Source organism: Bos grunniens, chromosome 22 (genome assembly GCF_055505025.1).
Source record: "Bos grunniens cultivar Pamir isolate PY7600 chromosome 22, Bosgru_T2T1.0, whole genome shotgun sequence".
Lineage (NCBI taxonomy): Eukaryota > Metazoa > Chordata > Mammalia > Artiodactyla > Bovidae > Bos > Bos grunniens.
Genome location: NC_141186.1, coordinates 7,077,713 through 7,098,773, shown reverse-complemented (window position 1 = coordinate 7,098,773; position 21,061 = coordinate 7,077,713). Strand labels below are relative to the sequence as shown.

Here is a 21,061-nt window from a genome sequence, read left to right as displayed (position 1 = left end):
CAATAGAGATGATGCAGTGAACTGAATTCTTCAATTACTACCTTGGGGAATAAGAGTCCTTGCCCCATCCCCACTCCCACCCCCAAATGGTACCAGATATCCATGCTTTTCTATGGAGAAAAACTTTTCACACTGAAAGCCTCCCACCTGGTGGCCTCTTGCGGCTGTCACTGAGCCCGGCTGGCCCCTGCGTGCACTCGCCCACGCACAGCTTCCATACCCTATGTCCTGCAAACCAAGGAAACAGATGCCTTAGGTTTTGAAAAATGACGCTGAATTTGTCCATGAGGACTCTCCTGCCTGTGAAGCCTCTGAGCCTTGTGACAGCTGTTCTGCTGCAGAGAGGAGTTCAAAGGGTCTCGTTTATTCAAATGTGTACTGAGCGTCTTTTATGAGCCAGGGCTTTTTCTAGGCACTACCGGCTGGCTGATTTCTTTCTGACCTTAGCCTGGAACCAGCATGATTACCATTTGTCTTTCAGTCTTCAAAACAGACAGGTGACTTCTGATGATGAACTAGGCTGCCCTGGGAGCAATGTACCAGCTGTTCCCAGCTGCCCTTGCCCCTCGGAGCTGCGCTGATCCAGCAGGTGAGCTCAGCACACCTCTGAAATACCTCATTGGGCTTGAAATCATTTACCATATTGATTCCTTGCAATAAAGTACCACTGGAGACCAGCTCCTGTAGATTTACTCTTAGGCGTCCTGCAAGAGAGAACCGAACAGTATGACCATGCTGAGTGGTGTCCTCTTCCACACACATGTGACAACATGCAATCAACAAGCTCACTGAGTGTGCCCTGGTGGTGTCATGGTGAGTGGAGCAGACATTTCTGCCTCTGGAGAAGGTCCACCAATGGATATCTGACTATGAACTGTGACAAGTTCTACACAAGGAAACTAGGCTGATACAAGACCTTTAAGCACAAGGTCCCAACCACACCTGGATGGTCAGAAGCAGATGAAGACTGAGCAGGCAGGGACTTCCCTGGTGGTCCAGTGCTGCAGGGGACGCAGGTTCGATCCCTGGTCCAGGAACTAAGATCCACATGCCAAGGAGCAACTAAGCCCTCACAGCACAACTACTCAGTCTGCGTGAGCGAGAGCCCCTGCTCCACGATGAGAGAGGCCTGTTCACCACAACTAGAGGAAACCTGCAGGCCACAGTGGAGACCCAACAGAGGCTGACACCAGAGCATCTCTGCTGCAAGCCAGATGCAGTGCTGGGTGCTCAAGGATCCAGTGGCGAGCAGGGCGTGCGTGCCGGCCCCTGGGGACTTGACTATCTCGTGTGAGAGATGAACACAGTCCAGTTCCTTCTTCTGCACAGGGGTTGATAACAGTGGTCCATAGCTACCCTCAGCCCACTGCCTGTTACGTACAGTCCACAAATGTAGCCAATGCTCATTCATTTAAGCACCATCTAAGGCTGTTTTCATGCTATGACGACAGGGTCCATGGTTTTTGGCTGCAAAGCCTAAAGTATCTACCACCTGGCCCTTTATAGAAAAAATTTAGCCAATCCTGTTGACCAACAGTCCCCAACCTCTGACATCTGATGCCTGATGATCTGAGGTGGAGCTGATATAATAATAATAGAAATAGAGTGTGCAATAAATGTAATGTGGTTGGATCAGCCCCAAACTGATCCCTGGTGCCAAAAAGGGTGGGGACCACCGCTGTGGACCATCGTACTTACTCTCTGCATCAGGAAATACACACACGTGCACATACTGTTGTTTTACTTGTTTCCTGCATTGTTGCAAATAAGTCAGATTACTAATATATTGGGCCACAGGAAGTGACAGAACAATAAGCCTGTACCTCTTCTCTGCACCATCAAAGAACCACACACTCAAGATGACGGCTCCCAACACCAGTGGAGCTTTGTTTAGAGTCACCCCCACGTCACAGATCAGCAGTGCTTCTCTTTTTTTGAGTTTCTATTGTGTCAGTCGTGTCCGACTCTTTGCGACCCCATGGACTGTAGGTTGCCAGGCTTCTCTGTCCATGGAATTCTCCAGGCCAGAATACTGGAGTGGGTTGCCATTCCCTTCTCCAGGGGATCTTCCCAACCCAGGGATCAAACTGGGTCTCCTGCACTGAAGGCAGATTCTTTACCAGCTGACCCACCAAGGAAGCCCAAGTTTCTATTGGTAATCATCAACAATTATGTTTTATCACATACCAGTTTACATGGTAGATAGTTAAAATTAGATTTCAAGAAATTTTCCATCCATATGGCAAATGTATGTATCTTAAGTTTAATAATCTATTTTTTCTTTTTTTGATTTCTTTTAATTGGAAGGTAACTGCTTTACAATATTATAAAGCAATTATCAGCAGCATTTCTATTCAGCAAGCATGGCCACCTTTTCCATTTATCCACTAGGGGGTGACCAAACCCTGCTTATGCAAGATTCAGGAGCTTCGGTCCCTGTTCAGTGGGAAGAAATCAGAGTTCACCATCTGTCTAGAGGAGTTCTTCCACTTGAAGCACATTCCACAGAGGTGGTGAGACATAGAAGAATGAACTTGGTCTAGGACTTATCCATGAGACCCAGACGTAGCCTGGAAAAGAGATCTGACAAGAAATGTAGCCAGCAGCTACGATAAGGATTAATCAATACAAAGACTTGGAAAGGCAAATTTAATCTGTACACCCCTGTGATGTCTTACCGAAGTGTGCTTAAATACCTGCTGCTTTCGCCAACAAGAAACTGTGTCTCTTTGGGCCTCTGCTTTCTGATCTGGGAGGCGGGGAAGGTCAGGTTAGAAAAACTGTTTTCAAATGGGAGTAGGCGGCCAGGACCTAGGAGATGCAGATCTGAATGACCCGGCTTGGGTGGTGGGGCTTTAAACCACTTTCTTCTTGGTCATCTTCCCACTTCCACACACCCCAAGACAGTGGGTGTCTCCCCCTGGCCCTCCTTGACCCCTCCTCAAATACCACCAGAGGAGACCTTCAGGTGCTGCAGAGCAGAACAAGGCTTGAGCCTCGGTGATGCCAGTACTTTGTGACCTCACCTTGCTTATCCTTAGAACTTTAGTCTGACATGTACGGCCAATTAAATCACTAAGGGGGCCTTCTCTGCTGGCCCGGTGGTTAAGAATCCACTGTGCAATGCAGGGGACACGGGTTCGAGCCCCGGTCAGGGAACTAAGATCCCACATGCTGCACAGCAACTGCTAAGCTCGTGTGCTACAACCAGAGAGTCCATGCTCTGAAACAAAAGATCCCGGATGATACAATGAAGACCCCACCTGCCACAACTAGGACTAGGCAGTCAAATAAATAAGCAAATACTTAAAAATTTCAATCACAGAGGGAATCCACAGAAGCCCAACAGTGCCAGCAGGCAATGGAATGGGAATCTGCACACTGGGCTGGTTTAAAAATATATCTGTGTTTCATGGGCGGTCGCCTGCCTGAACGGGAGCGGGGTTTGGGAGAGAATGGATCCATGTATATGGTATGGCTGAGTCCTTTCACTGTCCACCTGAAACCACACAGCATTGTTAACTGGCTATACCCCAAGACAGAATGGGCTTCCTTGGTGGCTCAGAGGTAAAGAATCTGCCAGCAATGCAGGGGACCCAGGTTCGATCCCTGGGTCAGGAAGATCCCCTGGAGGAGGGCATGGCACCCACTCCAGTGCTCTTGCCTGGAGAATCCCATGAACAGAGGAGCCCAGCAGGCTACAGTCCACAGGGTCACATGCCTTAAGTGACTAAGCAGCAGCAGCAATATAAAATGCTTCTGGTGTTAAAAAAAAAAAAAAATTAAAAACACATCTACAAGTTCTCTGATGCACTCTTAGATACAAGTGTCCCTCAAATGCTTCTGATGAACAGTGTCTGGCAGAAATGATGCTGCGTGATTCGGGAGACCAAGTCATGAAAAGGATCATGTTGTGAGCACACTCAAGCGGTCTTGAGGGGAGAACCAGAGAGAGAGGAACAAGGTCTCCCACGGCAGCCTGCACCAACTTGCCAGCCCGGTGAGTGACTGCCTTGGAAGTGGATGTCCAGGCTCAGCCAAGCCTTAACTGACTGCAACCCACGAAGATACCAGACTGACCCTCAGGTAAACACCTGAGCCAGAACTGCCCGGCTAAGCAGATCCTGAATTCCTGATCCACAGACACTGAGAGTGTAACACGTGTTTACTGCTGTTTCAAGCTGTGACGCTTGGGGGTAATCGGTTACACAGTAAGAGCTTCCCAGGGATACTGGCAGTAGAGAACCTGCCTGCCAAAGCTGGAGACGTAAGAGATGTGGGTTCGATCCCTAGGTCAGGAACAGCCTCTGGAGAAGAGAATGGCTACCCACTTCAGTATTCTTGCCTGAAGAATCCCATGGACAGAGGAGCCTGGCAGGCTACAGTCCGTGGGGTTTCAAAGAGTTGGACATGACAAGCGATTTAGCATGCACCCAACAGATGACTAATACACCAAGTGCACCCAACGTGGGCTGTATCCAAGAAGCAGGGTGGGAGGCAGAGAGAACCAAAGACCTAGGTTCATCACTAACTTTCGGTCCCCTCTAAGCCTCAGTCTGTGCCTCCGTAAGATGGGTATAGCACTATCAAGGTTGCTGCAAGGTCTGAAGGTGTTTTGTGATCTCCAAAGATCTAGGTAAACAGCAGTCATTACTAGTCTCATATTTTTCTCCTCCAGAGGATGCTTAGCAGAGTTGGCATCTTGGCAGTTAAGGGTCCAAGACTATTTAGCCAGTGAAGAAAGTGGGGTCTGTTCTTGTAGTTAGAACCACGGGGCTCAGGAGTCAAGGACATGCTAGAGCAGGTGCTGGCACATTTTTTTCTGGGAAAGGCTACAGAGTAAACTTTTTGGGCTTTCTGGGCCACATGATCTCCATCACGATGACGCAATTCTGCCCCTGGGGCATGGAAGGGGCCACAGACACACGCAGGAGGGTGGGAGTAACTGTGTTCCATGAGAACTACAGAAGCAGGCGGCAGGGACTTCCCTGGCGGTCCAGTGGTTAGGAATCCACCTTTCACAGGAACAGAGTTGCAGACACAGAGAACACACGTGTGGACACAGCCGGGGAAGGAGAGGGTGGGACGGATGGAGAGCGCAGCGCTGAAACCTACACACCACCACGTGTGAAACAGCTGGCTGGTGGGACGCGGCCGTGTGACACAGGGAGCAGGGCTTGGCGCTCTGCGAGGACCTAGGGGATGGGATGGGGGGTGCTGGGAAGGGGGCTCAAGAGGGAGGGGGTACACATATACTTAGAGCTAATTCACCTTGTACGGCAGAAACTAATGCAACATTGAAAAGCGATTATCCTCCAATTAAAAAAATAAAGCGACTCAGGTTCAATCTTTGGTCTGGGAACTAAGATCTCACATTCTGCAGGGCAACTAAGCCAGAGCATCTCAACCAGAGAATCCGAGTGCTTTAGAGCTCACGCTCCACAGCACAGGAAGCCCTCGCACACTACAACAGAGACCGAGCACAGCAACAACAAAACAGATGGCAGGCGGGCGATCGTGTGCCAGGCTCTGCCCCTGAGCCTTGCAGAGGTAGAGGGTGTGGGCCCCACTGCAACGCGGTCATGTAGGCGCCCCCCTCCGCCGGCCCCACACCACCCTGAGCTTGTTGGAAATGTACTCTCGGGCCACCCTCGAGTTCTCACAAGTCTCCAGCAGCTTGGCTTTGAGAAGGCCCTTCCTCCTCCCTTCCCTCTGACTCCCTCAGGAGCCCCATGCGCCAGGGACGTAGAAGGGATCTTGGGTGACAATGACTTGATCAAAGATCTCCTCACAAGGGACACACACCAGCTCCAACATTCTCCAGGAATCCGTGAATAACACTTCACTCATGGTCCTGGGTAACCAATAAGCAAAGGAGCGGCCAGTCCTGGTCAGAGAGCTTAGAGCCTTCCAGAAAACAGAACCGAGTGGTAGCCACACTCTCAGGGTGAGGAGACTGGATTCAGCGACACCCCAAGGCCACCTACACCCCCACAGCTGAGGGAGCCCTCTGAGGTCGGACGCCCGCCTGGCTCCCAGCCCTGCTGGCTTCTTTCAGCAAAATTCCTTGCTGATTTCCTTCTGTTTGGGTGAAGTGCGGGCAAAGGGGGGAAGGAAAAGGGATACCTTTTAAGGAACAGCAAAGAGATGACAGGCTTATAGGAGATGTCCCTGATGGCTCAGTATCTAAGGATCTGCCTGCCAATGCAAAGACATGGGTTCAATCCCTGGTCTGGGAAGATTCCCACATGCCTCGGAGCAACTAAGCCCATGCATACTCCGCAGCAAGAGGAGCCACAGCAATGAGAAGCCCCAGCAGTGCAACTAGAGGGTAGCCTCCACTCACTGTAACTAGAGAAAAGGCTGTGCAGCAGTGAACTCAGTGCTGCCAAAAATAATCTTTTTTAATTTCTAAAAAAAGAAGAAGAAGAAGGAAAAGAAAGGCTTATAGGGAGGAAGCAGTAGGAAGCAAGAGGAAAAAGGCACTGTGGGGGGCAGGGAGGTGAGAGTCAGTACCAAGCAGCACCTCCGTCTTCTCCGTGGAGGGAAGCTCCAATCCCACCCTGACCATGACCATCCTGCCTCTCAGCAGCATCGCTGTCTGTCCATGGTACTCCCACTCACGTGACTCATCTCATTCAGATACACGCAGCCACATGGTGCAGAGGATCATGCTCCCCTGGGCAAGGTCAGGTTGAAAACCGCGGTCTACAAAGCCGGGTCTGGGGTTTCTCTCCGCTACGGACCCTCCCAGGACCGCCCACAGGGGCACAGTTCCACCTGAGGTCAAAAAAAACCATCTCACATGAACTAGTCTTCCTGTACGCTGCCACCACTGCATCAGGCCCCCACTGCAGGCACGTGCCCCCCAGGTGAGTCTGTGTCCACCGGGGGGCAGGGATTTCCACCTCTGTCCTCCCTGGGGCACCAGGAAGGGAGGAGATCAGACAGAGCGGTTCACACGCTGTCAGCAGTACAATATCAGGAGCCACACGGCCGCTCTTTAATGTCAATCTTAAAAGCCCTGAAATAAAAGCCAAGCACGGAGGTATGAACTGCTTCCCTCTGCCAAGGATGCCAGGCGCTCGCCCCACAGCGGCTGGTGTGAGAAATTACTCTCATGTCAAGGAAGTCGGACCACTGCATTCCAGGTCAGGGAGCTCTGCAGCTGTCTGTCCAGGCTGCTGTTCTTTGCAGTCTGTCCTTCCCTCGGTCCACAGGCTTTGTGGGTGTCTGACTGCCTCTGAGTGTAGAAAATAAGGCTGTGCATCTTTGGCCGAGAGCTTGGATCCCTCGAGTGGCAGATCCCTTTCCTTCTAGGAAGCTGGAAAGGCCATTCTTGATTTCATGTTTTATGATTATCAGGCCTTTTTGTTTCAAACAGAAGGAAACTGGGGTGAATTATACATCATAATCCCTGGAGAAGGAAATGGCAACCCACTCCAATATTCCTGCCAGGAAAATCCCATGAACAGAGGAGCCTGGCGGGCCACAGTCCATGGGGTCGCACAGAGTCAGACGCAACAGAGTGAGCACGCATGCACACATGCATCATAACGGTCAGTCCAGCAAACACCAGGGGACAGGCAACCTTCATCACATGCCCTTGGCCCCAGCAAGACCAGGCTCAGAGCGGGCCGAAGGCCACGCTCAGTGAGGTCACAGCTGCGGAAATGCAGAAAGACAACCATCTGGCCCCTAGAAACAATCAAGAATGTCAAACTCTGTTTGAAGGTGAGTCCGACCTCCACGTTATTATGTACACCTCATGGGAGTCCCACCACCTGCCAGCTAGTGCACCTGACCCCCAAATACCAGTTCAGTCTACACCTGTCAGGAGATGAGCACAAACACACTGCAGGCAGGAAGACTGGCATCAACAGGAAGGCACCATACTGTTCCAGCTCTCCCAGAAAGTGAGCTGGGAGGGCGGCGCTGAGGGTGCCGCCCTGCAGCAGCTGGACAGACCCATGAGTACCCCCGGAGATCAGCTCTGGCCCTTCCCGTCCTTCCTTTTCAGACAGAAAAGCCCTGGAGTCCTTGCCCCAGGCTGTCAGAGAGTAAGAAAGAGGTGTGTTCTTTTGTGGGGAGGTGAAGAGGGTTGAGAGGCACGTGGGATCTTGGTTCCCCAACCAGCGATCAAACCCACGCCCCCTGCAGTGGAAGTCACCAGGGAAGTCCCCAGCAGAGGTGTGTTCTTACTCAGGAAGCAGACAGGCACCTAGGGAGAGACTAGCACCTGAATGTTAATTTTATTTTCAATTTTTTGATGAAGCTTTATACACTTGTTTCCATAGCAGCTGTAGTATTTTACATTCCTACCAGCAGGGCACATGGTTTCCCTCGTAGCTCAGTCGGTAAAGAATCAGCCTGCAATGCAGGAGACCTGGGTTCAATCCCTGGGTCAGGAAGATCCCCTGGAGAAGGAAATGGCAACCCACTCCAGTATTCTTGCCTGGAGAATCCCATGGACAGAGAGGCCTGGTGGGTTATAGTCCATGGGGTTGCAAAGAGTCAGACACGACTTAGTGACGAAACCACCACCAGCAGGGCACAGGGTTCCAATTTCTCCACATTCTTGGCAGCGCTTGTCACTGTGTCTTTTTGATAGCCGCTACCCTACTGGGTGTGAGGTGATATCTCATTTGATTTTGATTTGCATTTCCTTAATGATCAGTGACACTGAGCAGCTTTTCATGAGCTTGTTGTTGGCCATCTGTCTATCTTTTTTGGAGAAATGTCTAGCCAAGTTTTTTTTTGCCCATTTGAAAACTGAATCTCTTGTTAAGTTGTAGGAGCTCTTTATATATTCTGGATCTTAATCCTGTATCAGATATTTGACTTGCAGATATGTTCTCTCATTCTGTCAGCTGCCTTTTCACTCTGCAGATGGCTTCCTTTGCTGTGCAGAAATTTTTAAATTTGATGTAGTCCTGTTTTCCCTACTTTGGCTTCTGTTTTGGATGTTATATCCAAGAAATCACTGGTGAATACCAAGTCATGAAGATTTCCCCCTGTTTCCTTTTAGGAGTTCTATAATTCAGGTCTTATCTTGAGGTCTTTAATTCATTTTGAGTTCCTTTTTGTATATGATGTAAGGTAAGGTATCCAACTTCATTCTTCTGCCTGCGGATATTCCAAATTTCCCAATATCATTTGTTGAAAAGACTGTCCTTCCCCTTGGCACTTGTCCTTCTTCCTTGGCACGTGTGTTGAAGGTCATGTGACCATAGATGTGTGTGCTAAGCTGCTTCAGTCGTGTCCGACTCTTTGCAACCCCGAGGGCTGTAGCCCACCAGGCTCCTCTGTCCATGGGATTCTCCAGGCAAGACTACTGGAGTGGGTTGCCATGCCCTCCTCCAAGGGATCTTCCAGAACCAGGGATGGAACCCACGTCTCTTAAGTCTCCCGCACTGGCAGGCGGGTTCTTCACCACTAGCGCCTCCTGGGACCACAGACATGAGGGTTTATTTCTGGGCTCTCTATTCTGACCCACTGGGCTGTATTCTGTTGGGAAATGCAGTCTTGTCTGTGCAGTCTTCTGACCCTCATTCAGCTGTATAATAATAAGCCTTGGGCCTGGAACACTGCATTACCCAAGAGATAAAGAACCCAGAGAGCCTGAGCAGGGCTTATCACTTTGTGTGGGAATAACTTTTCCTGTTTCAAGCGCAATGAACGTTCCTTTGTTTGTTCTGTGTTAGTATGTACACGGCAGCCCTCAGGCACTCCCCCAGCTTTCAGGATTTCAGACTACACAGGGGAAGGGTTGAGGTCTTTCTACTGTGGCTTAAGAGGGCTGCTCACAGGCCAACTGCCCTGTGTTGGCTAATGAGGGGAACCAGCGAATGAGGAGTGACTGATGTCTACTACTGAAGCTGATGTCTGTTCACCATATAGGTAAGTCCTTGTCCCATCACTTGCGTTTTCCTTGTAACTCTAATACCCAGATACAATGGCACAAGAGTCTGGAGTTCTTCCTGAGACTGGTAATCAATAAGAGACAACCCCTTGGGATTGTTAAATAGTGACAGTACTCAGCTTGACATCTGTCTTTATGCCAATACCACGCTGTTTTGATGACTGCAGTTTTGTAATAAGTTTTGAAATCAGGAAGACGCTAGCTTTACTTTTCTTTCTCAAGATGTTTTAGATGTTTAGGATCTTTTGAAATGCTATATGAATTTTAGAATTTTTCCTGCTTTTGAAAAACAAATTCCTTTGGGGTTTTGATAGGATTATATTGAATCTGTAGACTGCTCTGTGCAGTATGAACATGTTAACAATATAAAGCCTTCCAATCACAAACACAGATGTCTTTCCACTTATTTGTATCCTCTGTAATTTCTTTCAGCAGTGTTTTGTAATTTTCACTATACAAATCTTTTGCCTCCTTAAGTTTATTCCAATGTATTTTATTCTTTTTGATGCCATTGTAAGTGGGATTATTTAATTTCCTTTTTGGACTGTTTCATGTTAGCTTATAAAAGTAGAATGAATTTTTGTGTGTAGATTTTGTATCCTGAAAGTTTGTTTAGTTCATTAATTTGCTCTAACAGTGGCTTTTTTTTTTTTTGGTGGAATATTTAGGGTTTTCTACATACAAAATTATGTCATCTGTGAAGAAAGATAATTTTATTCCTTCATTTCCTATCTGGATGGCTTTTATTTCTTTTTTTTGACTAGTTTGGTTAGGACTTGAAGTACTCAGTAGAATGGAAGTAGGGAGAGTGGACATCCTTGCCTTATCTCAGAGGGAAAGCTTTCAGTTTTCACCCCTGAGTACAATGCTAACTACGGGTTTTCATAAACAGTCTTATGTGGAGTTTGTTCCCAGTTTGCTGAGCATTTTTATCATGAAAGGGTGATGAATTTCATCAAATGTTTTTTCTTCATCAATTGAAATGATTGTTGGGGTCCTTTAACGGACCGAGACCTGGTGGTCCGGAGGCGAACATAAGAAAGTGAAAGAGAGAAGAGGCTGATACTCCCTGGTTTCCGCAGAAAACCAGTAAGTCCTTGACACAGGACTTGCGTCTCTCACTAAGGCACCGGGCGCCCTCTCAAGGAGGGGTGAAGGCACAGGGTGCCTTCTCGAGAGAGTCTTAGAAGGCCGGGAAGGAGAGTGAGCAAGACGGGTCTCTGCGCTCCAGGGAATCAGCTGGAGAGAGAGAGAGAGAAAGAGAAAGAAAGACACGGGGACCCAAGCTCAGATGGAGCAAAGGTGCTTTAATGATTTTTCTGTGAGTATAAATAGGCTGTAGTACAAGAAGTTTCTTTCATCAATGATAAAGATCAGAAAACCAAACATACAGTAACCGTTACCAAGGGAACAAGAGATGGTGATGGTCACAAGGTCAGGAGACAATCCATATCTCAAGAAAGGGGATCGAGACGAAGCAGTTTTGTCGTAAAGAGAATGTTTACTAAAGGACATTGAAGCCTGTCTCACACAATGACCCCAGTTCCTGGGAGCAGCCTGCTGTTCCGCTTAAAAAGAAACAAAGGACCTGTGAGAAACAGCACGTAGGAATCTTCCTGTTAAACATTCCCTGACACATGATCATGTAGCCTTTGTCCTTCACTGTGTTAATGTGGTATGTTATGTATACTAATTAACTTTCATATGGTGAACCATCCTTGCATTCAGTAATAAATTCCATCTGGTCATGATATATAGTATAACATGTTGTTGAACTGTGTTTGCTAGTATTTTGTTGAGGATTTTTGCATCTGTGTTCAACAGGGACATTGATCTACAATTTCCTTGTAGTATCCTTGTCTCCTTTTGGGATCAGGGTAATGCTTGCCTCCACAGAATACATCTGGACATGTTCTCTCCTCTTCAATTTCTGGGAAGAATTTAAGAAGGACTGGTATAAAGTCTCCTTTAAATGTTTGTTAAAATTCTCCAATGAAGCCATCTTGTCCAGGGTTTTTCTTTGGTGGGAGGTTTTTGATGACTGATTTAGTCTCTTTCTAAGTTATAAGTCTGCTCAAATTTTTAGTTTCTTTATGACTGAGTCATAAAAGATAGTATGTTACTAGAAATTTGTTTCTTCTGGATTGCCCAATTTGTTCATGTATAATTGTTTGCAGTAATCTCTTGAGAGCATTTTTATTTCTTTGGCATCAGTTGTAATGTTTCCTCTTTCATTTCTGATTTTGTCTCAGTCTTTTTTTCTCTTTTCTTAATATAGCTAAGGATCTGTGAATTTTGTTGATCTTTCAAAAAAAAAAAAAAAAACCAAGTAAGTGTTGCTTTCCTAATGGTGAGGATCACATACCTCTATAACACAGATATAAGTATATACTCCTGAGCTTTAATACTCACTGGTGGAAGGTTTACCTATTACTGCAACAGAAAAGAATTCACATGGAAAAGGAGGCCATTCACCATGTTCCTGAAGATTGACCAGGCAGTTTCTCTTATCAGTGTATTTCATACTTCAGTATTTCTGACCTGTCATCTAAAAATTGAAATATCTCCTACATTAAGGACTGCTGGAGGCTATGGAACACCTTATATAATTTGATAGTTTGGGATGGACCCTTCCAGCTGCCCTCCAAAACTTCCTTGTGTGCCAAATCTGATATTCTGCAGCTAAGAAAAATACAATGGGATTATTTTGGCAGTTTTATTTCAGAGTTTCAAATTCAAACCACTCAATTTTTTTTCCTAAAAGATTATCAAGTTGCTGTAAATCAAAATTTATAAGCCTTAGAGAAGTGCCACTCACAAGATGCTGAAAATCCTGTCTGGGAGCAGAATTACCTTTTAATTTAGTCTCCATGTAAACTTGAGTTTTCCTGGATTGCACCTATTTATAGCACATCTGTGTAAAACTCCATTTTTTCCCTCCTTCCAACAGCTGAATGAAGGTCACTAAGGTTACTGGACACCGGGATAAGCCAAGAGCCAGGCTTGCACGAGGCCAAAGAGTGTGTGCAAGGACAAAGACACAGCGCTCTCCCTTGCAGAATGTTCAGTGTGGCCAGGGAGATGAAAGAAACAGAAAAGCCTGTAGCACAGCCCAAGGTAAGGGCCGAGGAAGTGCAATCACGACAGGAAATGCCGGGCGATTCATTCAGAAGGAGCAATAAATGATTCTGGGTCCCCAGAGATGACTTAACAGCCTCAGGAAGGCCAGGATGGGAGCAGCTGCCCTCCAGGCAGGGGCAAGGCTGGGACTTGGCACCCACTTGCTTTAAGGATGTGGGCAAAGGCCAGAGGGTTGGCAGTGAGACACACGGGATGACTGGGGCCACACTGCAGAGCTCAAACCAGCAGGTTAAGGAGTTCAGATTTTATTCACCAGGCAGGCATCATAGGACCAGAGGCACTTTTGGAAACAGATATTTCTGGCGTCAGTGTTTCAGAGTAGGCACATTCTCAACATTTCCTTTGGCAACAGCTGCATGGGGAGAGCCAGGCATGTCATTGAGCGTGGGTGAGCTATCGGGAGGATCTGTTTCAATGTAACGTCGCCGAGACAGCCGGCCGGTGGGAGGAGTGCAGTGGGGGCCCTGCCGGGCTGGCCTCCACACCACCTGGCTGCCTCTGCTGCTGCTTGGGAATAGACCTGCGGCCCTAAGAGTAGGTTCTAAGCCAGCCGTCCTGAGCCGGGTTCTTTCATGGGCACCATTAAGTGTTTGCATCCTAGGTGATGCCGTCTACCACTGCTCCTGGGAGGGGGATGCCCCCCACTCAGTGGGTTCAGATGCTCCGCCTGGCATTTTAAAGTCAACCACTGGCCCCTGGGGGCTTCCTTTGATAAGCAGCAACACTGTACACACACCTAATCATGGGGAGAACTTGGCCCTCTGCCAAAGTATGAAAGTGAAAGTCGCTCAGTCCTGTCTGACAGTCCATGGAATTCTCCAGGCCAGACTACTGTAGTGGGTAGCCCGTCCTTTCTACGGGGGAATCTTCCCAACCCAGGGATTGAACTCAGGTCTCCCACGTTGCAGGCGGATTCTTCACCAGCTGAGCCATCAGGAAGCCACATAATCTTAGCATCATTTTAAGCCAAAGATTCAGGGGGTAAGTTAGGGGAAAGGTCTTATCACAGATAAATAACTAAGTACCTTCAACAGACTGAATGCCTGTGTCTCCCCCCACCAAATTCTTATGTTGAAACCTAACCCCCAATATGATGCTATCTGGAGGTGGGGCCTTTGGCAGATGATTCAATCATGAGCATGGAGTCCTCATGAATGGGGTTTGGATCCTTATGAAAGAGTCACCAGGAAGCTCCCTCTCCCCTTCAGCTATGCACGAACACAGTGAGAAGCCAGCAATCTACCAAGTAGGAGACAGGCTCTCACCAGACACCTACTCTGCCAGTGCCTTGGCCTTGGAGCTCCCACCTTCAGGACTGTGAGAGAGACATTTCTGTGGCCACAACCTCCCTGGTGGTCCAGTGGTTAAAAATTCACTTGTAATGAAGAGGGTGGAGGTTTGATCCCTGGTCGGATAAGATTTCACATGCTGTGGAGCAACTGAGCCCACATGCTCTGGAGCCCACGTGTGGCAACTACTTAGCCCGAGCGCCAGAACTAGGGAGTCCCTGTGCCACAACTTAAAAAATAAAAAAGGTCGCACATGGTGCAGCGAAGATCCGCATACCATAACTAAGACCCAACACAGTCAAATAAATACATAAAACAGTCAAAATTTTTTCTGTGGTTTATAAGCCCCCTAGCCTATTTTGTTACAGTAGCTGAGCAGACTAAGACAGTACCTTTTCATTGAGAATCAGAATCAGAAATACTGCAGAGAGGAAAGCTCACAGGAATTTTAAATATAAAATATAAAAATCACCCCCATCAAAAAAAAAAAAAACCCACCTGGGTAGCTTCAGGCCTCACCCTCAGATCCTCGAGTTTGCTCTCAGAGGTTGGGAAAATTTTTGGTTGAAAAACTTGAAAAGCCCAGATTCATGGAAACAACACTGGTTAATTTGGACAGGTCCTGTCACATCTTCCTTCCACTGAATGTTGAAAGACAAGTCCCCTCCCCTCCCCCGGGAGAAACTTGTTATCCAAGAAACTCATTATCTTCTTTCCCTAAAGAAGAGGCGACCATGGAGGTGTTTTTGAAGGCAGTCAATAACAATGCATCTCTATTTCTGGAACTTTTCCTTGTAGCTGAGTTACACGAGGAACCCCTAGGTCTATTTCACTATTTAAATAGGTGATGCTCCCCCGGGGATGGTCACAAACCAGTGCTCCTGTGGGGAGAGAGCAACTTAGCCAAGATGGTGTGTTCAGACTCTCGCACCCCATGCAGTATAAATAAGGACTATTAACACTGAGATCACGTATGGTGCCGTGCACGTGCATCATTAGGTACCGGCTTGGTCACGGACTACTCTGTGTGGTACGCCCGTGTGAGCTTCACCACGAAAGCCCTGGCTGCTGTTGCACTGGGGCTACACTGGAGTGATACAATGGTTACGTCATCGGAGGCTATGTTGTGGCTACATTATGGTTCTGAATGACTGCTGCTAGGGCCGCTGCGTCAGCCAGCAGAGAGGCTGTGTTATGGCTACAGTACCAGCCAGGAGAGAATAAACGTGTTCGCAGTTACTACAGCTCCTTCTCACCTCTTACCTTGCCCTTGCCTACCCTGCGTTCAGCAAACGATGCGGACAGTGTGAACAGCGAGACAACTGGCGTCATGGACAGGATCAGTGAAACAGCTCCCATTAAAACTGGAGTGAGATGCTGCTGCCAGTCGAGCTGACTGTAAACAGTTCACCAAGTTCCTGCCTGGGCATGATGATGTGAGAGACCCCAACCTCCTTTTCCCTTAGATGAGCTTAACAATGATAATTCCCTAAATAAGAAAAAGAGATCCAACCTTTACTCTTGCAGAGAGGCCTAGAAAAGCTTCATGTAAGAAGAGGACAAACAGGTCAACAAGCCTGAGATGATTACACTAAATTGGCAGCCTGCCCACTGGAGACAGAACATTTTAGCAAACAGGCATTTATAATCTTTATAACAAGTTCATGTTCTCTTGGAAAGGAGAGGCTCAGAGAGTATTTTTCACAGGGGATAACTCGAGGGCACATGTGGATGGAAGCAGGTTTCTGAACCCAGGAGATACGGCTCCTAGACTTGAGAAATGTTTCCATGTTATAAGCAAATAGCTTTGAGCCCAGGTCCCAGACACCACACTTGACTATTCCTAAGAAAATGACGAAAGAGGTGGTGTTGCGAACCACCAGTAAAACGAGAAGTCTGATCACTGCCAACAGACAGAAAAGGAAGGTCGGTCCTAATGGAGAAATAAAGCTCAGACAACTCAGTTGCAGACACACGGGGCTGGTGTACAAGCCCAGGTTCACCAGAAATGCCCCAAATCCACCTGGCCTGTTTCAAAGCCACTCACCATTGTGTGTGCGAGCGTGCTTACTCGCTCGGTTGTGTCTGACTCTTTGTGACCCCATGGACTGCAGCCATCCAGGCTCCTCTGTCCAGCAGAATTTCCAGGCAAGATTTGCCATTCCCTTCTCCAGGGCATCTTTCCCACTCAGGGAACAAACCCGGGTCTCCTGCATTGCAGGTGGATTCTTTACCACCTGAGCCACCAAGAAAGCCCGCTGCTGCATTCACCAAACGTGTCGGCAACTAAAAGAACCAATCGGCCTTGGGCGGGGCCTGCATCATTTTCCAGGAGAAAATAAAAAGAAACAGCCAGCATTCCCAGAGTTCGTATTATGGGCTAAGGGATTTCTAAGGACTCGATTTCCAAGTACCACGGACACAGGCCTCTTCCCAGGACTCCCATGGGAGGGAACTCCATCACTGAGCACTGAAGTCAGCAAAGTTTTTCTGTGAAGGGCCAGACAGTAAGTATCTCAGGCTTTTGCAGGACGGACAGTTGCAGTAACTCGGCTCTGTGGCTGAGACCTGGGGGCAGCCTATAGCTAAACAAAGGGGTGTGGCCGTCCGAACAAACATTTCTGAAAACTGGCATCAGGACAGACTTGGCCCCCTGACCATGGTTTGCCTCCTGATCTAGCAAATTACAGCCACCATTTCCCTGCTCTTCAAAAGTAGTTCTGGATACTAAGGTCGGGCTCCCCTACCTGGGAGTTCTTCACCAGGATGCTCCTCTGAAGATGTCAGGGCAGGACGTGTTTCTCCCTCTGCTTCCCAGGAGGGAGGTCTGTGGAGTCAGTCCACACACACACACTTGAGCACACATACACACACACAGACACACTTTCACCAGCTGTGTTTCTCCGTCTCTCCCCAAGTGCTGTGCTACGTCGCTTCAGTCATGTCCGATTCTTTCCGACCTCATGGACTGCAGCCCACCAGGCTCCTCTGTCCATGGGATTCTCCAGGCAAGAATACTGGAGTGGGTTGCCAAGTCTTCCTCGGGGGGATCTTCCCAACCCAGGGATTGAACCCATGTCTCCTGCATTGCAAGTGGATTCTTTGCAGCTGAGCCACTGGAGAAGCACCCCATTCTCCCCATACAATTTTCTATTTTCAGCAGATTGCCAAGTGAACAAGCTGGTGCATGACCCGAGTCTCACTTAGGTCCCTGATGCCATTTAAATAGCACCATGTTTCCCAGGGAAGCATGCTCATACAGCTTTTTCACCAGCAGGAAAATACACCTTTGACCTGGGTGTTGTTTTATTTTTTTATTTTTTGGTCACAAAACCACTTGGCTTGCGGGATCTTGGTTCCCCAACCAGGGATGGAACCTGTGTCCTCTCAAGTGGAAACTTGGGAGTCTTAACCACTGGATTGTCAAGGAATTCCCTTGGGTTCTTTTCTCTCTCTCTCTTTTTTAAATATTTACTTATTTGGCTGCACCAGGTCTTGTGACATGTGGGATCTTAGTTCCCTGACCAGGGATTGAACCCCAGCCCCCTGCATTGGGAGTCTTAGCCACTGGATCACCAGTGAAGTCCTACAGGTGTTGTTTTTAAACTCTTTCTCCTTCTTGGGTCATATAAATAAAAGGGGCAGTCTTTTTCATACCAGCACTGATTTCTGAAGACCAAAACAATTGCCAACACAGGACAACTCCAGAAAAGGAAAGTCACCGACTGTCACCCAACAAGTACAAGCATACTTTAATAACAAGTTTTGGGGCGGGGGTAGAGAGAGGAAAAAAGAAGTCATTAGCTGCTAAAGGAACCACTGTCCTAACCTTGAATGAAGGGTGGGAAGTAAAATAAGACCACGGGGTCAAATAAAGTCACTGCTGTTTCCTAGTGATCTGGGAGGGAGAGAAGCAAGATTTGCAATGGAGTTTCAGAGAGGGAAGGAAGCCACATCTCCTTCCTTCCTCGTCTCACCTAACACACCCCAACCCTGGGGCTGCACCACACCCCCAGTCCAGACAAAAACCAAAACAGATGCCATTTCAGGTACATTTCAAGGCACTCTAAGTAAATCCAGTGCCTTTAAAATATAACTTTATTTATTTATTTATTTTTGGCTGTGCTGGGTCTTTGCTGCTGCACAGGCGTTTCTCCAGCTGTGGGGAGCGGGGGCTACTCTCGAGCTGCAGTGACGGCTTCTCACTGCGCTGGCTTCTCTTGTTGCGGAGCACAGGCTCCAGGGCGCGCGGGCTTCAATAGTTGTGGCTCCTGGGCTCCAGAGCACTGGCTCAACAGTTGTGGCTCACAGGCCCAGTTGTCCTCAGCATGTGGGATCTTCCCAGATGCAGGATCAAACCCGTGTTTCCTGCCTTGGCAGGTGGATTCTTTACCACGGAGCCATCAGGGAAGTGTCAATGGTATTTAATAATAGCTTTACTGAGATTTATTTTTTAATATTTATTTATTTGGTCGTACTGGGTCTTAGTTGCAGCATACTGGATCTTCAGCTGTCCCAATAAGAGCTCTTAGCTGTGGCATGTAGGATCTACTTTGCTGACCAGGAATCAAATCTAGACCCCTGCACTGGGAGTACAGAATCTTAGCCACTGGACCACCAGTGAAGTCCCTATTGAGATGTAATTTACCAACTGTAAAGCCTATCCATTTAAAGTGTACAATGCACTGCATTTCAATGTATTCACAGACCTGTACAACTGTCACCATCGTTCTAGGATATTTTCATCACCTAAAGAAACTCCTTCCCCCTTTCCTGCCACCGTCACCACCTTTAGCCCTGAGCCACCAGTGGTCTGCTGTCTCTGCAGATCTGGACATTTCACACAAACAGAATTACACCCAGCTTCCGTGCTGTAGCATGTATCGGTAGCATGCACTCTGTTTCAATGGCTGAGTAACATTCCATTGTCCGCCTCACTGCCTGTCGCTCGTCCATTTTTCACCTGATGGACATTTGGGTTGTTTCCGCTTTTCAGCTTTTATGAGCCAAGTGTTTGTGTGGGCATACAGTTTCGTTTCTCTGAACTCTAATTCCATTTCAGATGCACAAGGGAACCTGATTAAGGACTGGAGGCAGCGGCATTGAGGTCAGTTTAGGTTTTCGACAACAGACTCATAGATCTCCAGTGAGAAGCAGAAGCTTCTGACACAGCTGCTCGGTGCAGAGCGCCTGCAAGAGGAAGTCCACAGGGGCCTTGACTTTCAAGTTCACTCTGCACATTACTGATTGCAACTCCCAAGGCCTTTGATGTCAAGCACCCTGATATAAGCTGACAAACCCCTACTTCCCATTGTGGGTTGTTTTTCTCGAGGGTGGTTTTGACAGCTCTGCCACGCCTGCCTTCTCAGCAGAGCTAGTCTACACAAATATCTGAATATTTTGTTGCCTTTTACCCTTCTTAGCTCTTCAGAGTGAGTGTTACATGGAAGAGTGGAACCACCGATAACGCCAACAGCATCGTTAACTATGTGTTCACAGGACCAAAGTGAGCGGACCGTCCAGCTGAGAAGAACAAACTTCACATGCAGGAAATGCTGGAAGGAGTTTCCTGGGGAGCTTCTAAAAAGCAAGGTGCAGTGATGCATGAAGTGGTGAACCCTCTTAAAGCACAGACTGAGAGTTAACATTTCCAGAAAAGAACCCCATGGTCAAATTTCAAGTGGGACAGTGTGGTGACTGGAGAAGGGGTTGGGGAGTTGACTTAATTATTTTTTATTTTAAAATATAATTATTGTCAAAAGTATTAAAAGATAATTCCTATCTTTTAGAGCTACTTACTAAAATACTTATGGGTGAAATGACATTTCCTTCTAAGTCCTCCTGGAGGCAGAATGGGTAGGAATATAGAAGCAGCATAAATTAACAGTCTGAAGCTGGGTGGTAGGTAGATGGGAGTATATTATACTCAGTTTGAGATTTCTCATAATAAAATTAAAATAAAGCCATACATTCTTGAGACCTAAACCTAGAGAGAAATTCCCAGGGTCTCAGCACCATTATGCTGACAGCCTGCTGTCACCTTTATGAAAAGAGGAAAGTTGGGGTGGAAATTCAAAAATTTTAAAAATATTTATTTATTTATTTGGCTGCACTGGGTCTTGGTTATGGCATGTGAGATCTGGTTCCCAACCCAGGACTGAATCCAGGCCCCCTGCATTGGGAGCTCAGTCTTAGCCACTGAGCCACCAGGGAATTCCCACCTCCTGCTTATTCTTTGTCAAACAGGTAACACACTGCTGCTATAGCTGGAAATGGAGCAGTGCAGAGTCAGACAGTGAGGCGCCTCCGGGTCACCAGATCCCTCTTGGGTTTCTCTTGCCACAGCAGATTCCCTCCTGCCCTCCTTCCACCCAGAGGCAAACACTGCTGTTAGTTTCTCCTGCGTCGTTCCCAAATTATACTTAACTCTCCCTCTCCGCCTCCCCTTGCTGTCCTGACAACACGTTTTAGAGATCTTGTCCAAGAACTTAGAAAGCATCCTGCGTGTGCATGCATGCTAAGTCCCTTCAGTCGTCGCCGACTCTGCAATTCTATGGACGGTAGCCTGCCAGGCTCCTCTGTCCATGGGATTCTCCAGGCGAGAATACTCAAGTAGGTTGTCATGCCCTTCTCCAGGGGTTTTTCCCAACTCAAGGATTGAACCCACGTCTCTTAAGTCTCCTGCATTGGCAGGCAGTTCTTTACCACT

General features: G+C 47.7%; 1 protein-coding gene and 1 long non-coding RNA gene across 6 annotated transcripts in view; one reads left to right on the top strand and one right to left on the bottom strand.

Annotated features, from left to right (window-relative positions):
- Positions 1-21,061, bottom strand: part of CMTM8 (CKLF like MARVEL transmembrane domain containing 8) — a 95,977-nt gene that overhangs the window by 13,751 nt on the left and 61,165 nt on the right. The window contains exon 2 of one of the 2 annotated variants that reach the window (XM_086365675.1): positions 148-228. The exons of the other annotated variant lie outside the window; for it this stretch is intronic. Within the exon in view, the coding sequence (XP_086221801.1) occupies positions 148-228 (81 nt within the window). The remainder of the gene's footprint in view (positions 1-147; positions 229-21,061) is intronic. 2 annotated transcript variants of the gene reach the window in all.
- On the top strand, positions 9,592-20,158 carry LOC147347970 (uncharacterized). Of its 4 annotated transcripts, none has more exons than XR_015150879.1 (3): positions 9,592-9,900; positions 12,873-13,039; positions 19,852-20,158. It is a non-coding gene; the product is annotated as an uncharacterized LOC147347970 (long non-coding RNA). The 4 variants fall into 4 exon arrangements; XR_015150877.1 differs by having other exon boundaries at positions 19,776-20,158; XR_015150878.1 differs by having other exon boundaries at positions 19,415-20,158.